At 43.4% G+C, this 18,326-nt stretch overlaps 1 protein-coding gene across 1 annotated transcript in view; it reads left to right on the forward strand.

Annotated features, from left to right (window-relative positions):
• The first annotated feature begins 1,142 nt into the window (after nt 1-1,142).
• Nucleotides 1,143-18,326, forward strand: part of PDZ-GEF (PDZ domain-containing guanine nucleotide exchange factor) — a 413,241-nt gene continuing 396,057 nt past the window's right edge. The window contains exon 1 of the mRNA XM_080276690.1: nt 1,143-7,979. Within this exon, the coding sequence (XP_080132816.1) occupies nt 1,381-7,979 (6,599 nt within the window). The 5' untranslated portion in view covers nt 1,143-1,380. The remainder of the gene's footprint in view (nt 7,980-18,326) is intronic.

Here is an 18,326-nt window from a genome sequence, read left to right on the forward strand (position 1 = left end):
TAAGACCACCACCTGACCCACGTAAAATGTGTACAGATTATTAATGCGAAGTTGTGTGATTTTTTTGAAGTGGGGAGATTTATTTTATTATAAGGAGAGTTTATTATACATTGGGATTAATAATTTTGTTGCGTGGAAGGCCTGTTTTGTATTAGGAAGGGATTGCTTTGTAGGGGAGAGTTAATTTTGTGGTAGAGGGAATAATTCGTGTTGTACGGGATAATACTAAGTGATCTGAAAGTGATGCTTTTTGTAGTGATAGTGATTCGTTCTGAAGTGAAGGTGACTGTGTTGACTGATTCATTATATATAGAGAAGAATGTGGTATGAGCTGAAGGTGACTCGTTTTTTTGGTGACAGAGATCCATGTAGAAGCGAAGAATGCAGGATGATGGAGCCAGTCTAGTAAATGACCTTCGTTTAGATTCACCAAAAACTTACAATCACGTCTCTCCGTAACTTTTATTCATTTTGCAGGAAAGGCAAGCGATATATGAAGATATTGTATTTTTCTCTTCCTTGTCCCTCCTACAAAAGGAAATTGTAGTTACTGAAGAGAATGCGTTATAAGTTTGTATATGAGATGAAATAGACCACATCATCGTGTTCCTCATGGTAACAGCATAGCACCTTCTCTCTCGCAACTTATTCAAAAATCACGTCCAGAATTATTATGTCTTGTGGTCATTATCATTATGTATATATATATTCCCTTACAGAATCTGTGAATAAGGACTCTATATACAAAGGAGCGTGTTTGTAGTGAGTAGAAACAAAAAATAAAATAAAAAACAGACATTTGTGAGACGCACGCAGCACCATATGTACAGTGTGTATATAGTAAAAAAAAAAAAAAATACGCAGCACTATATTCACTGGCTTATGTATATGTTGTGAATATTAAAATAGAAAATAAAAGACTCAGGTGATATTGTGCTTTCAGTACATAAAAGACCATAAAAAATAGACTGAAAAACAAATGTAAAATATGTTTGTTGTGATTAAAAACAAAAGAAAAAATAAAAGATAAACTGAAACACGCAGGAGAATGAAAATGAGTGCTTGAGTAAGAAAAAATAAATAAATAAATAAATCATAATTATCTTGTGCACAGAGTATTTAGAGTAAAAATCAGCAAAAATTATACGAGACCGACAGCTTGCATAATATATAATGTATTAGTATTGTAGTGAACAGAAAGTAGGCTAAAAGCAAATTATAAAGAGCGGTAACTGTGAGGAGAGTAAAACTGTACAGCTAATGTGTGTGTAGTGGGTAGAAGCTAACGGAAACTAATAATAATAGACTCAAATAACTGTGGTAAGGTTAACAGGAACAATGTAATCTGTGGCATTGTTACTATGTGTTCAGTGAGAAGACATGGAGACAGACTTTGACACTGATGAGCTTCCCAGGTGGTGCCCCACGGATGGTGATCAAGGCAGGTGTCGCGCATACCTGGCTAAGGTAATTAGTGTGGACGAGGAGGACGAAGAAGAGGAAGAAGAAGAAGAAGAAGAGGAGGAGAGGGACGGGGGAGAGGAACTTCAGACTCTCCAGAAATGTCCCACTCTCCTCCTCAAAGAAAACGGGTGTGAGGATTCATTTGAAGGGCAGACCATCGTATCCCTTCGTCGCCCCACTCATGGCCTCTTTGACCGTACGTGCGCGGATAGTGAGACGGATTTGATGAACGAGGATGACTTTAGCGAAGTGGTGACCCGATTCTATTGTGGTGAAGTGATTGGTGAGTGGCCTTACGTGAGAGACATCGAGATTGAAAACAAAGATGAGGTGCAGCAGTGTGATGATGATTATGACAGTGCAGAGCAAGGGAAATATCTAAGAGCATTATCAATCTCTGAAGCTTATGAGACTCCGCATCTAAGGGCTGAGGTCCTAGCTACCGAAGGCGCTGCTGGTGGAGATGAAATAAGTTATCAGAGCGACATTGTGGGTCATGAAACAAGCCTAGTGCATTACGTCGTGGCCCCCGGCACAAGCGAAGTTACACATCCTATCTCGAAGGCTTTTTCTCCAGTGAAAAGCGCTAACGGAGATACTCTTCGCGAGGAGGCTGATGTGAGGGAGGAGGGTTATGATTCCATCTTAACCCAGCGGAAGTCTGATCTGGGAATCCCCGAGAGAGGGCCGCCTGACCTCCACTTTGACTTAGATGTAAATGATAATGACGTGGCAAACAGGGATCATGTCAGCAAGTGCAGAACAGTGGAAGAAGTCTGTGCCGAGGAGTTCCTTCATGGAGACTCCCTTGGTTTACTGGAAGAGGCTGGCATCAAAACACTCCCACGGGATGGAGAGGATCACTTTGGCGGTGATGTCACGACCGGCGACGAGACGGAAATGACATCAGACCCTAAAGTGACCCCAACAGAGCCTGAACCTGAACATGAAAGTAGGGGAAGTGAGAATGAAAGTGAGAAGCAGGAGGGTGGAAGTGACGAAAATGAGGCTGAAAGTGAAGAAAGTGAGCCTGAAAGTGAGAACAGAAGTGAGGACGAAGTGGATGGGGACCTAAAGATTGAAACAATATCAGTTCCTAAGGTGATCATAACAGAGCCTGACCATGAACCTGCCTTTGAAAGTGAGATAAATGATGGTGAAAATGAGGACAAGGAGGACCGAGAAGCTGACAGTATAAGGAATGAGGCTGGGGAGGAAAAATGGGAGGTGAGAGGAGAAGTTAATGGTGCGAGAGAAGAGGATGCGGCCGCTCTAGTTAATGAAGAGGAAGAAGTAGATGAGCAGAGGAACGAGGGGCAGGAGGAAGAAGAGGAGGCGAGTTGTAAAGAGGAGGGGAAGGTTGATGAAGAAAGACCCGGAGAAAGTTATGAGGTGGAGGAAGATGAAGTGGAGGGCTGTGAATACGGCCAAGATTTAGAGGAGGACATGAAAAAAAGCACAGAGAATGAAACAGAAGAAAACCTGGAGGATGAAACTGAAGGATATTCTGAGGATGAGCAGATAGAAAATTTTGATGAATATTTAGTTAAACATGACGAGGATGAACAGAAATTGAGTGACACTGAGGAGAAAATATATGAGGCTGCCTTGACAGACCTTTCTCCAGGGACTTCCGTGAATATAGAGATCATAGATGAGGTAAAGGAAGACGCCATGACAGAGGAAGGCGATCCTGAAATCCTGAGAGAAACTGGTGAGATTGAAAATGTATGTGTAGATCCCGCAGTCTTTATTGGCGGATATGGACGTGAAGATACGGACTGTCATATCAATGAGAATGAGTTATCTTATTCAAATGAGCAAACGTCGCTTGATGTGGACTTCTTCAAAAGTACTGAAATAAAATTGGATTGGGTTCCTGATGCCACCCCAACCGTTCTTGATATGGGGATAGGGGAGAGCAAGCTGGCAGTGTCCCTGTTGGATGATACCGACGACATATCAGGACCCACATCCGGTGCTAACATCAGCCTTGGTGGTGGTGCGAGCCCCAGCAGAGCATCCACACCAGTGATCGAGTGTGACGCTGCGTGTGAAATTAAGGGGGAGAAGGCTGAAAGTTCGGGGGAGGAGGACCGAGGACAGGGTGATCTCGGGACCTCCTCAGAGGAAGGAAAGGAGAGGATCGCCACAAGAGCCCTGAATGACTTAATAACCGAGGATGATTCGAGTTATGACGCATTTGTGAGGGAGGCCAGTGGTTGCGGGCTAGGGTTTAGTCCTGTGCCGGAGTGCCAAGTGGAGGGGAGTCCCGACACTGGCTCTTCCCGACAGTGTCACGAGGGAGACGAGAGTGCCGCGGAAGCTTCAGACAGTAGTGATAGTGTAGAACTGTGTGAGGAGAGTGAGCTTATCAGTGACCAAGAAACAGAGATTATAACTGATAAGGATAAAGTAGAGGAAGAAACAGCTGATCTAAAGTGTGGGGAAAAGTCTGAATTTGATTTAGATACGGAAATTAGTAGTAAGGAAGAAGAGGAGGACCAGGTTTCAATTACAGCAACCGACTCGACAACTTTGGATTCTGATTCGTGTGGTGAAGAGGGGGAAGAGGAGCTGAATGTGTCTCCTGGAGGTGACCCCTCGATAGCGGATATTCTAACAGTGACTGACGTAGACAATACCGAGAAACCTAGTCTTGAAGAATCTGAACCTTGCACAGAGACAGGAGCGGCGGAAATTAGTGTTGAAGTTCCTTATGTTGGTGAAAATGTCTCCTTTGCAAATTGTGATGAGAGTGAGACTGACCTAACTCCTTCCTTGGCTATAGAGAGGGATGAGGAGTGTTGCGAGGTATTAGATCGAACTGCATATGCTTCATACTTAGATGGTTTGGTGGAGGATACACTTAGAGACCTTGATCACCAGAGAAAGAGAGAGTTCCTCAGCTTGGAAATAAGGGAGGAAGAAGAGACTGATAATGAGGAAGAGCAAAGGGAAGTAGGCTCCGTGGAAACTGAGATCGAGGGTGAAATAAGCGAATCACCCCAGGAAAAGGAAAACTCTTTGGTTAGATATGAAAGCGATTTAGAGGAACCGAGCCTAGTGTACGATGACGAAGTAGAGGCAAAGAGGAATGAGGATGAATATTTGAATGGGGAAGTGGAGAGTCACGAAGAAGGAAGCGAGTCTGAGAAAGATGAAAGGGTAGATGAGATAGCGAGTGACGTTGTTGAAGGTGAAGACAACTTGGATACGGGAGATAAAGCCACCGATAATGATCAAGACTTGCAGAAGGGTGTAAAAGCTGACGAAGAGCTTGGCGGAGAGGAAATTGCGGAAGCCTATGGTGTTGCAAGCGTGGTGCAAATCGAAATCGCAGAGGAATGGAGCGTTGATGGATGCGTAGTGGAAAGTGTCAGCATTATTGAGGAAGACGCAAGTGACGAGAGTGGGGAACAAAGGCACAGTGTGACGGGGAAACAGATCGAAGGTGAAAGTGAGGGTGACACTGATGGGCATGTGAATTTGAGTTTGGGCGCTGATGGGAGAGAGACTGACAGCGCATCCGAAGAACTGATTGATGAAGAAACAGGTGAGGGAACAGAAGAGACTGAAATCACTGACAAAGGCGTGGAGAATGAACAACGAGTGAAAGGGAATAACACGAGTGAAGAGGACAAGGAAGGGGAAGAGGAAGAACAGGGCACAAGAACTGAGAAGGAAACCGAAACAGCTGAAGTGCTCGAGAACATTAACACCAGCGAAGAGGAACAGGATAATGTAACTGACGAAACTGAAGCGGAGAAGGAAAAAGTTCAAGATCTCGACTGTAGCGTGAATGAAGAACAGATTACAGACAGGGCAGATTTAGAGTGTGAAGTACTTGAACAACGTGACGATTCTGGTACTGATAAGGATAGTGACGAAGAAGCGACAGAACAAGATAAGATCGAAGGAAAGACTGAGGAAGTTAATGGGGAAGATATTGGTGAAGTTACTGAGAAGGAAGTTTGCATTTTAGAACAGTTTGAGGAAGAAAAGAACTTAGTGGAAGAACAGGTTGAAGAGGACTGTGATCTGGCTGAGCACACTGAAGAAAAAAGTGCTGAAGAAAGTGAAGAACCAGTTGAGGGAAGAGCCCTGGTAGACGAACAGATTGAAGAGGAGAGAACTTTGGAAGAAGAAACTGGTGAGGAAGATAGTCAAGGTGAGGGACATATCGAAGAGAAGAGCCTGACTGAAGAAGAAATTCCTCTGGTGGAAGAACAGATCGTAGAGGAAGATGTGACGGAAGAACAAACCGAGGAAGTAGAACAAACTGGAGAGGAAGATAGTCAGAGTGAGGGACATATCGAAGAGAAGAGCCTGCCTGAAGAACAAACTGAAAAAGAAATTCCTCTGGTGGAGGAACAGATCGTAGAGGAGGATGTGACGGAAGAACAAACCGAGGAAGTAGAACAAACTGGAGAGGAAGATAGTCAGCGTGAGGGACAGATCGAAGAGAAGAGCCTGACTAAAGAACAGACTGAAGAAGAACTTGCTCTGGTGGAAGAACAGATCGTAGAGGAAGATGTGACGGAAGAACAAACCGAGGAAGTAGAACAAACTGGAGAGGAAGATAGTCAGAGTGGGGGACAGATCGAAGAGAAGAGCCTGACTAAAGAACAGACTGAAGAAGAACTTGCTGTGGTGGAAGAACAGATCGTAGAGGAAGATGTGACGGACGAACAAACCGAGGAAGTAGAACAAGCTGAGGAGGAACGTAGCCAGGAGGAAAGAGAACCTGAAACCGAAGAGAAAACCGAGGAAGAAATTACTCAGGCAGAAGGACAGGCTGAAAAAGAAATTGACAAAGGAAGTGACTTGAAAGACATTGTAGAAGAGGACATCCAGGAGCACGAACAAAGTGAAGAAACTAATCTGGAGGAGCAGATTCGGGATGCAGAAATATTAGAAGAAACACAAGCTGGGGAAGAACAAATTAGCGACAAGGAAGAAATTGCCGTAGAAGCCATCGATGCAGAAAAAATTAAGGAAGGAATCGGCTTAATTGAACAGACAGAAGAAACTGAGGAACAAATCGGCGAAGAGAGTAGTGCTATAGAAGAGCAGATTGCTGGAGAAAGCACAAGTGACATCATTGACCAAATTGATGACATCACTTGGGAGCCGGTAATTGACGTCAAGGAAGTGGCTGAAGAAGAAACAACTGTTGATGAGGTTGATGACATCCCTGGAGGAGGGATCTGTGATGTGACGGATGAAAGGACTGATGTACCTGAAACAAATGACATCACGGAGGAAAGTGTTGATGAAGTGAGTGAGAAGTGCATGAGAGAAGTGAGTGATGAGGAAACTGTGATTGTAAATACTGGACAAAGCTCTGACTTTAGTGAGGAAGTATCGAACTTAACAGCAGGACAAGACTGCGATCTTCCTGAACAAATAACCGAACATCCTGAAAGAGCTGAAGAACTAAGTGAAAAACAGTCCAGCGTAGGCTCCTATCCTCCAGACAAAGGCCTTGAGAAGGATGGTGTAAAAACCCCCAAAAGAGTGTCGTTTAGCGTAGATGAGAATCAGGTGTTCGAAGCAGAGGAACCGGAACTGGAAGATCTTGAAGTTACGAGTTTTGAGGCTTCGAGTTCTGAGGCTGCAGGTAGTGAGAGTCCTGAAGGTGGCCTGGGAGGAGGCGAGGAAGGGGAAGACATGAGTGACTCCAGAAAGCGAGTCAACGTTGACGGAGACATTGAAGGCGAAGGCTTCATCAAACTTTCCCGGAGCGACATCCCCTACGGCAACAACCGAGACTCAGGGACCAGCTACTTGAGTGAGGGCGAGGAGGACGAGGAGGAGGAAGACGACAGCGACGACGACACGCTTGTAGGGCGAAGCAGCGACGGGGACGGGGGCAGTGGTAGCAGCAGGAGCAGCGGCGAGAGCTTTTACAAGACACATAGAAGGGAAGACAGCGGGGTGGAGCTGAGTTCCATCGTTGGAGACTACGGCAAAACAGTGAACTGGCAACCTGTATGTGAGTGCCAGTCAGAGTGTCAACAAAAGCCAGAGTGCCACCAATCGGACCTCCACCAGGAACAACACTCAGTGGCATCTGAGAGTGAAAATCGGGAACACAAAGACGAACAGAGCGAACGCGTTGAAAACCAGGGTGAGGAACATAAGGAACATAAAGTCAAAGGTACAGATAGCGAGATGGAGCATGAAAAGGGTCGGAAAATGTCTGGTAAGGGGGAAACTGTAGAAAAAGAACACAGGGATCATGAAAATGAGGGTCATATCGCCCACGGGAAAGATACTACTGATTGTGTTAGTGAAGGGGGTCACGACGAAGAGGAAAAGGGCGGAACACTAGGCAGGAGGTTCAAGAGGAGCAGGAACCACCACCTGCGAGTCGGGATGAGGTTCAGCGGGCAGGGGATGATACGGAAGATGAAGCAGGGGTTGCACTTCGGCAAGAGGGGAAGCGAGGTGGAGCCTGAGCCTGAGGTGCACCATACCAAGATCCAACAGCAAGCTGCGCAAGAAAAAAGGTAATGTGCTTATTGGTCTCTCTCTCTCTCTCTCTCTCTCTCTCTCTCTCTCTCTCTCTCAGTCTACCTGGTAAATGCATCTGTATCTATCTAATCTGTATCTGTCTGTCTGTATCTACTTATCTGTCTGAATATCTGCCCAGCTTTATCTGTTTCTGTCTATTTATATATCGTCCTATCTACAGTATATATGTCAGTCTATCTGCCTGCCTACCATACCAAGATTCAGTACGCAGCGCAGGACCCAAGGTAATGTAATGTGCCATTCCTTTGATGCAGTTTTTCATGTTTTATCTCTTCCATGTTTCTTTAATGTAAGTCAGTCAAGTAGTTATTTCGGGCAGTATTATTTAAACTGTGAGTACGATGGTGTTCAGTAAGCAGGCCCTTCATTTTTCACTATGACTTATACCAGTTATTGCTAAGTGTCATCAGCCTGCAGTCTATAAAGGGCAATCAGCAGTAATGAAGAAACGTCAGCTATATTTTTCTGTCATCACACACGTAATAAATTATCGCCTAAAATTAGGCACTTTTCCACAGTTTTACACACTGTTTTAAATGGGGTCTAAAGTTTTCTTAGCCTTGAATGTACAGGTGGGTGAGTGTGTGTGTGTTTATTTTGAGACCGCCCTTATCTCATCACCTCCTTCCACTCACCTCCGCTCCCCCACTCACTCACACACACACACCTTTCTCGCTTTCTCATCTATCATAGTTTAGATTATTGTTGCCGGCTTCAGGCGTTGAGTTCGAAATATGTTAGCTCTCCTTGTCTGTTGTCATTCTCTTTCTGTACTTCTCATTTCCTTTTCCTTTAATCTCATCTTCTCCTCCTCCATATTTCTCTTTTCTTTCCAGTCACATCCATTGCTACATACAGTACTTATCTTAAATTGTGGAATTTGTGCTCAAAATTTCGTCACTCTTGTCTACCATTCCACTTAGTTCTTATCTCCCTTTCCTCTTATCACTCATTCTCTCCCTCCATTCATTCCCTTCTTCCCGTCGCTTTCGTCTCCCTTTCCTTTTTCCACTTTTTTTTTTCTTGTTCTTGCTGCCGTCAAACTCCCCTCCTTTTTTTTTTTTTTTTTTTTTTTTTTTTTAATATTTTAGAATCGTATTTGAAGTGGTATAGTATCATCCATTCCATTGTGATATATTTGGGATTTTACACCTATATATTGTATGGTATTTTTATTTTTTGTAATCGACACATTTTACCGCAGTTATGTGCTATATGATAGTAATATGTAATATGCAAAATTAATAGCTGAGAAAAAGGTGCTAGGAACTATCTCAAGGCAAAGATTTTTTTTTTTTTTTTTCCACTGTCGTCTTTGGTATCCCATTCTCATCCATTGACCTTCTTTCATTCCCTTCTTTTTCTTTTGGTTCCTACTCCTACTCAGAATAACTCTCCTTAAGGCATTAGGTAGGTACAGTATATAGGCAGGTAGACAGACAGACATAGAGAAGGCAGTGGTTTTCTTTAGCTGAGTGAAGTCTTATGGTATTAGCAAGGACAAAATGCTTAATTGAAGTCCACCAGAGATCAAAGCAGGAAAAGGATGATGATGATGATGATGATGATGATGTAACAATGGATAGTAGCGTAACAGTAATGGGGTAGCATAGGATGACGACGATGATCACGACAATGATGATGATGGTTGTGGTGATAGTGATAGTAGTGGCGTCAGAGTAACACAGTAGCAGCGGGGTAGCGTCACAGTACTGGGCAGCCACAGGAAGCGAGCGAGAGGATACGAGAAATCACGAGAGAACGGATGCTACGACAACAAATGTGACCTGTATAATCTCGTGACCAAAGAGAGAGAGAGAGAGAGAGAGAGTGAGTCGTCGTCGTTCTGTTCCCTTCCTTCTCTTCCTCCTCCTCCTCCTCTTTCCATCATCATCATCATCATCATCGTCATCATCCTAGTAACTTACCTGTCGCCTTTAGCCTGGTCTCAAGGACATGGAATATATGAATACTGATGGATAAAAGTGAGTCCAGTTATTAAGACAGACGTCAAAGCACACATCCTTGAGAGAGAGAGAGAGAGAGAGAGAGAGAGAGAGGGAGGGAGGGAGGGAGGGAGAGGCGCGCACACACACACACACACACACACACACACACACACACACACACACACACACACACACACACACACACACACACACAAAATGATATCTGAATATAACTACTCAAGTTATAACAGTCGCTTCTAAGCTAAATAAAAATTGCCTTACGTTTGAAAGCATCAGAACGGAAGACTTTTTTTTTAAGTGGTGTAGTACTCCTCAGAAAACAACTATGTGAGGATGTTTATCTTGCCCATGAGATAAACCAGTACTATGGAGGCTTTATTTAACCCCTCCTATTCAGAAAATATCTCCAGACCTGAATGAAGTCGTATGAAGATAGCAATATTATTAAGTCGTCATACTAGCAAAGTGATCAAGCAAATGACCTGACGATAGAAAGCCTAGAAAAAACAAATCTTCCTCCCTTGGTCTCCAAAATAAGAGGGCATTTTATTGTCCGTGAGATTAATTAAATTGGCGATAGATACCAAGGATACCAACCCTCCATACATGATTTTACGCTGAATTCAGTTGGAAGGGAGTGAGGGGCTGGCTTATCTCTGGCCGGCTGCTGCTCTGGCCGTGTTCGCCATAAAAGTTTTCCGCGTCTGGCGATAAGGGCAGCTGGCGCGAATGATTGGTGTAAATTGGCGTTGCTCAGTTTTCTGTATTAATCGGTATATATTATTTTTATTGATATATTTATTCCTCTATTCACATATGTACCAATTTACCTCTTAGTTTATCGCATATATTTACTTTAGTTATTTATTTATCGTATTTATTTAGCTACGTATATTATTTTTTTGTCTCTGGTGGCCATATTGACTAATTTGTATATGCATTTATTGTGGTTACTTTGTGTCGGAGATTGAATTTTCTTGGGCATGGTATTTCCTTGATACTTCACCTTTACCGATTATATTTTCCATATTGCACCTCATCTGTGTAATTAGTATCTTTTCGAATCTCAAACTAAGACCCTTAAATAAAATGCAGGGGAACATTAGCGTGTCAGGTATTGAAATAAGCTGATTAAGTAGAGGTTCTAGGGATCACCTAAATAATATAAGAAAACGATTCGAAAATTTCTGTGCCTGTTATTGTGAAATTTGAATTATGGTATACTTACATTGCACACACACTGACTTTGTGATAGGCACTAAGCATTTATGAAATTATTGTTGACATTATTTTTCATGTAAACTCAGTTTCCCTCTGATTCTTCCTACCAGCATCGTGTGTATTTTGTTCAGTGTTTTTCCTGCTCTTCTATTTCTAGTTTTTTTTTTTTCTTTTTCTTTTTTTTTTTTTCTTTTTAAGGATGAGATTTATACTATGAAGTGGATACGTTAGTGCTTTCTTTCCCATTGATATCATCCACTGTAGATGGTGATTGCAGTGGGTTTGCCTTCACCAGACAAATGAACCACTCCTACAGCTTAAATAAAGTCGTGTTTGCATGAAATTCTGTGAGTTTTTTTTTTCTTTTCTGTGAGGTTGAAATGAGTCTCCTAGGTTGCTAGTCCATCAACTGAGGTGAAAGGGTTAGCGATTTACCTCAGATTGGGGAGGTGGGGGGGACGGTATATAGTGCACTATCTTTTCATACAGCTGGACACAAAATAAAAACTAAAGCTTCTAGGAATAGTGTAGAAATCTTGCTCGGATAGTTGATGTTGCGCTGTGCCCCTGGTTCTGACCCTCACGAGATTCTAGCGTGCTGCCGGCGGCAAACAATGACGATAATTGCTCCCTTGATATCTCCCTAACTTTGCTCAACATCCGTCATGCCCCTCCCCTCACCCACCCACCCACCACCCTTTCCCATCCCTTCCCTTCCCTTCCCTTCAGTTTCCTGTTTCTGCAGCTTTCCACAGGAGGAAAGAGAAAATGAAGAAGAAATACATAGTCGACGAAAAACGATGACGACAATTGTTCCCTTCATTTTTCCCTAACTTGGTTCAGCATCCGTCACACACCTACCCCCTTCCTTTCCTTTGCCTTGCCTTCTCAATCCCCTGCCCTGCCTGTACCCCCTTCCCACAGCTGAGCAGAATCGTTCCGGGAAGATCAAATGAAAGGGTATACTTACTCATTGGCTACTACGATAATTCTCCGCTGTCTATTTTTCACAAGCTCGGTTCAGTATTCGTCACGGCTCCCATTCGCCTCCTGTTTCCTTCCCTCTCCTTCCTTTCCCCATTCCTCCCTCCCACTTTCCCTTCCCATATCATTTCGTTTCAGATCTTCCCCTCTCCTTTTCCTTCCTCCCTCCCACCTCCCTTTCCTAACGTTCCTTTTCTTTCGCTTCCTTCTCTTCCTCCATCCCTTCCCATCCCTCTCTCCCACGGCTCACCAAAGGCATTCCAGGAAGACAAAATGAAGGTGGAACACACAGTCGCCGTCCTGAGCGCCCTACTATTGTGTCTAGCTAATGAAACAAATGGAGCAGTGTGTGTAGGCCCGCCCTGTGTAGCTGCCACTTCAGTACCGGCTAGAATTTGTGGGTGTCAGTGAGAGAGAGAGGGGGGGGGGAATTAGTTGTGTGTGAGGTGGCTTGGGGGTTGTTTGTGGGTCTGTGTGAGTGTTTGTCACGGATGCTTGTGGCCAGAGAGAGAAAAAGAGTGAACAGTAGCGAAGAAGAGAGAGAGAGAGAGAGACTGTTTATGTGTTGGTCAGTGAGTGAAGCATGGAGGGTGTGGGACAATGCATGAAAACCGCAGGTGCACGTGTTCGTGGGCCCGTGAACACCACAATGATCCCGGAAGGTGTTCAGTCTCTCTCTCCGCTCCGTATCTGAGGCTCATTGAAATCGCGGCAGGTGTGCAAAGGAAGGAAGGAAGGACGGAAGGAAAGAGAGGGGAAGGACGGTGTGCCTGAAGGGAGGCCTGACGGTGCATGAAGGGTGAAATCTTAGGGGGAATGGACGATGAAATAGTACTGTATGTGAGGCTCATTGAAATCGCGGCAGGTGTGCAAAGGAAGGAAAGAAGGAAGGGGGGAGGGGGTCGTGCCTGAAAGGGGCTGATTGTGCATGAATGGGGTTAGGTAGAGTGTTGTACGGATACAAGGAGCAGACGGTAAAACGAAAAATAATAGACATGAGGTACTATATCTTGGGTAGACAACTGTTAGGAGTACAGAGCAGATACAAAGCACATACAGTGATGCAGAAGACTGGTAGTAGACGGTGGCATAGGGTCAGTTAAGTCATGAAGTATTTACGGGGAGTGTAAGGAGGAATCGAAGTTCAGACAGTGAAATAGAAGATAATGATAGTCGATAGTCGTTCGTTGGTTAGCACATTCAGTTTGCTAGCTGAAAAAAGTGAATCCGATTTTCGGGCCTGTCAGACTGTTAGCCAACGTTTGTTTCCTTCTTGTCCCCCATCACTGATATGTATAAGTGGAGAACTGGATGTAAGTTCTGATTTGTGAAGTCATTTTCTGGGGAAAGATTGAATGTCCGTCGTAGTGATCTCTTAAATGATGAACACTAATCTAATCCTTCTGCTTATCTTTTCCTTTCCATCTCCCCCACCCTTACCTTCAGCGGTGCACACAAATAAACAAACAGACAGACAGACAAACAGCTGAGCCACAAAAGAGAGCAAGCAGGTGAATTCCTACGCAGTTTTTTTTTTTTCCTTCTTTTTTTCTCTCTACCAGCCCCAAAGTCAGGCGTACACCCACCCCGCCCCGCTTACTCAGCACTTCTCGCGTCCTGATGGTGGTGGTCAGCCGCGAAAAACAACAGCAGGGTCCAACAAAAAAATAATAATAATAAAATAAAAGGAATTTCTGATATTGTGAGAATGTATTAACCCTGTATCTGAGAAACACATATTCGCATCCAGAAAACTTATTAACAACCTTGCATAGTAATAATTTAGGATATCATAGGACCCCGCTTGCACTTTTTTTTTTTTTTTTTTAATGTGTGTAATGAGGGAAACTCCAAAGTCCACGGGAATATAACTTCAGGATGGAAGGAAGGAGGAGGTCCGTTTACGTGAGATATATCTACTCGTGATCGGAAAATTGCTGATGAAAATAAAAATAGCTGGATGTAGATCACTGTCAGCACTGCCAGGAATGCCGGAAGTAACTAGAATGCGCACACGTTCGCCTACACACTTACTGAACACACACACACACACACACACACACACACACACACACACACACACACACACACACACACACACACACACACACACACACACACACACACACACAGGGGGATGCACTAATTCATACAAAAGTACACACAGTCACACATATCCATCGTCAAATGCCTGCAGAGACAATCACTTGAAAACACAGATAATAATGCACACTTACAGTACCTAATACATACTGGGAAACATATACAGTTATACACATACATACATACATACATATAAAAAAACACACACCAACACGCACGTACGCTTACGCAAAAAATGCACAGAGAAGGTGGACGGCAGTGCCACCTTTCCCACGCCTCCCCTGCCCATCCCAGGGTGAGAGAGAGAGAGAGAGAGAGAGAGAGAGACGTTGGAAAGACCGTACGGTAAGTAGGTAGACAGATAAATAAATAGAATGGTAGGTAGAGAGATAGACAAGCAGGTAGTCAGACAAGTCCGTAGAGAGACAGGAGATGAAACTGTGGATAGGAATCTCGCTTCAGTAGTTTGGAACCTCAAATATTGATGTGCAAATGGATTATTGGTCGTGAATACGCTCCCCTGGCTGTGGTTTTCGCATCTATGTTATTTTTAGTTTTATTATCTGAAATTAAAACTAAATCATACATGAATATCAAATTACAGCTTTCGATTTTTTAGAGTGGTGTAGAGCTTTAGTCGTAAAGGTGGGTGACTCGTGAGTGCTGTGGTTGCGATAGTTAATTTTGCGTGCACACAGAGTTGCGTGAGTGCGTGAGGTGAAGCGTTCGTGCTGTTTTTGCGTGCGTGAGTGCGTGAGTTAAATGTACAGGACTGTTTAATCATTCCTTTGCGTGTGTACACTTCTCGGTGAATTAAATGAGATCCGAAATAGTTTCTCATTATTATTATTATTATTATTATTATTATTATTATCAGTAGTAGTAGTAGTAGTTCTAGTAGCAGTAGTAGTGGTAGTAATAGTAGTATTGGCTGAGGCGCAATGGAATGTGTGAATGTGTGTGTGTGTGTGGGTGGGTGGCTGTGCTGGTCATGTCATCGTGTGCGTGAGTGTACTGTTACTCAGACTTGACGTGATCTTTGAGCTGTTCTGTCTGACCTCCGTGGGAACTAAAGTCCCTCGAGAGAGAGAGAGACAGAGACAGAGACAGACAGACAGACAGACAGACAGACAGAGAAAGAGAGATCCAGGGACAAGTAATAATTCAAGTGATGTTGCAGCTTCTTATGTGTTGCTAGTGGTCTTGGTATAATAATATGCTTCAGACTATGACAGAAATTATGAATACACGAGATTATAAGTATAGTAGTAGTAGTAGTATTTGTAGTAGTAGTAGTAGCAGTGGTAATAGTATTTGTTGTAGAAGTAATAATACCAGTAATAAAAATTAATAGGGACAGTGTAAATGTTTCTGTTGGCCAGGACTCTCTTAGTGGCCCCATTGAGTAATTACGGAGTGAGCTATTATGTGCCTAATGATGATAATTTGCCTTAGCGTGTTTGGTGGTGATTGTGGCAAATGGGAGAAACAAAGAGAAGTGGGAGAGAGGAGGCGAGAGTAAGAGAGAGCAGGGGAGAGGAGGGAAGTGGCGTAGGAGAGAGGGAGGGGGACGGGGGAGAGAGGGAGAAAGTAGGAAAGAAAGAGTGCTTGGTTGTTGAGATGATTTATTTTGAAATGGAAAATTCATGAACTGTTATCTCTCTCTCTCTCTCTCTCTCTCTCTCTCTCTCTCTCTCTCTCTCTCTCTCTCTCTCTCTCTCTCTCTCTCTCTCTCTCTCTCTCTCTCTTCTCATCTCTTTTCTCTTCTTTTCTTCTCTTCCCTCTCATCCTCTCACCTCCCTTTCCCATCCCGTCCCATCCCTTCCCTTCCCTTCCCAGTGGTCCTGTCCACTCATCCTCTCTCAAGAAGGATATGTGACCTCACGGCATTTATGAGCTAGGTGCAAATGTCCTTAACCCTTGCAGTACGTTGATGCTTGTTTCAGTGTATTATTACTATAGGACGATTATATTAAGCTCAGAGGATAGTGTAGTGGTTAGTGGAGGCTTTTTTTTTCTGCCTTCCCATTTCGTCTTCCTTAAGCTGAATAAATGTTAGATATTTGGATGAATAATATGAAAAAATTCAGTGGAATGAATGAATAATAAGTGGAATGAATGGGTTTACCACTGCAGGAGTCTACCTTGGTGTTAAACAGACGATTATATTCAACTTAGGAGAGTTTTCCTGGAGGTGGTGTGGCTAGAAACAGGCTAAATTAACTCTTTACTTCGATGATGTTTGTTTCACTCTATTCTTGCTGCAACTAGACGGGTTCTGGAGAGGGACGCCTTCAAGTGGTGGCACCGATATGACCGGACGATGGAGCTGCTCAGTTTGAAAGCGTCCCTAAGTCCCCTCCCTATCGCCGGAAAGGAGTGTGGACTGTGTGTGTGTGTGTGTGTGTGTGTGTGTGTGTGTGTGTGTGTGTGTGTGTGTGTGTGTATTCTTAGATTCTTGATGTCACCATTTCCCCACCCAACCAACGTATAATGTATTCCTAGTTACAGTGTGTGTATTTTTAGTGTTAGGGTTTCATCACTGCATCATCTAACCAAGGATAGAAGTTTTCCATTCTTTTTACCTTATTTTCGTATTAATTCTTGCCATCCCCAGGTCACTGTGTAACTCAGGAGAGAGTATGTAGCACTGGAATTAATGAACGCTATAAATTCCTCTTCGACAGGCCAATCCTAATGTTAATACAATCGTGTGAATGTAACAAGATTAAGTTGAAGTAGGCGATTTCATGCTAAAAGTCCCTAGTCCTGTGAAGCATTTTTTTACTGTTACTTAATCCAAGTGGTTTTGTTAACTTGGGAGAGACTTCAAGAACTGGTGGAGTTAGATAGAGCCCATATTATACTTCAGCACGTCTCTCTCTCTCTCTCTCTCTCTCTCTCTCTCTCTCTCTCTCTCTCTCTCTCTCTCTCTCTCTCTCTCTCTCTCTCTCTCTCTCTCAACAATTACATTCCACTTTGAAGAGAATCATTGTCTCTCTCAACCAGAATAAAATTGGAGACAGCATGAACAAAATAACACACACACACACACACACACACACACACACACACACACACACACACACACACACACACACACACACACACACACACACACCACCGACTGAAAAGGCTAAAACGTATACTGTAGTGGCTGATTTATTCCAGACTATGCTTGCCACGTTTCCCAAAGCCTTCACGAGTTTTTAGTATTCGCGGTTCGTCGTCCTGGTCGGGTTTGTTGAAGTTTGTCCTTTTACGGTGCATAGAAAGTTGAGTTAGGGCTGACGCAACTTGATGTGCTCTCTCTCTCTCTCTCTCTCTCTCTCTCTCTCTCTCTCTCTCTCTCTCTCTCTCTCTCTCTCTCTCTCTCTCTCTCTCGTGTAGCAAAGCAGACTCACCTCCCTCTAATCAACTCACTCTTTTATCATCCCCTCCTTTTTTTTTTTTTTATTTCCACCCCCATTGATGTGTACCGGATTAAAAAGAAAAAAAATAGCCTTTGAGAGATTTTGCGCTCCATTTGCCATTTTTGGGGAGAGCTGATTGGAGAATAAATATTTTGAGTACCTTTTAAAGAGGGCAGTTTTTTTTCTGTTTTTGTGCCTTTACTTACATACATACGGTACATACATACGTACGTACATGCACACATACATACGTACATACGGTATATATAAATGTGTGCATGAATATATACATGTATACTTCTGCCGTTTAAGAGGATCTGGTGTGTGCGTGTGTGTGTGTGTGTGTGTGTTTCATCAAGCGCTCACACACACACACACACACACACACACACACACACACACACACACACACACACACACACACACACACACACACACAGATGAATGATGATTAAAAGTATGAATGTATAGCTAGTTATCTCTGTACCTGGCAACATCAGTAGGTCGATATCCATATTAAGATAGATTAATGGAGAGATAGACAGGTAGGTAGATAATAGATATAGGTAGATAGATAGATAAATATAGGTAGAGACAATAATAGATAGATAGACAGGTAGATAGACGGAAA

This window comes from Coenobita brevimanus, chromosome 66 (genome assembly GCF_032717465.1).
Source record: "Coenobita brevimanus isolate Jiangsu-jjx chromosome 66, ASM3271746v2, whole genome shotgun sequence".
In the NCBI taxonomy this organism is placed as follows: domain Eukaryota; kingdom Metazoa; phylum Arthropoda; class Malacostraca; order Decapoda; family Coenobitidae; genus Coenobita; species Coenobita brevimanus.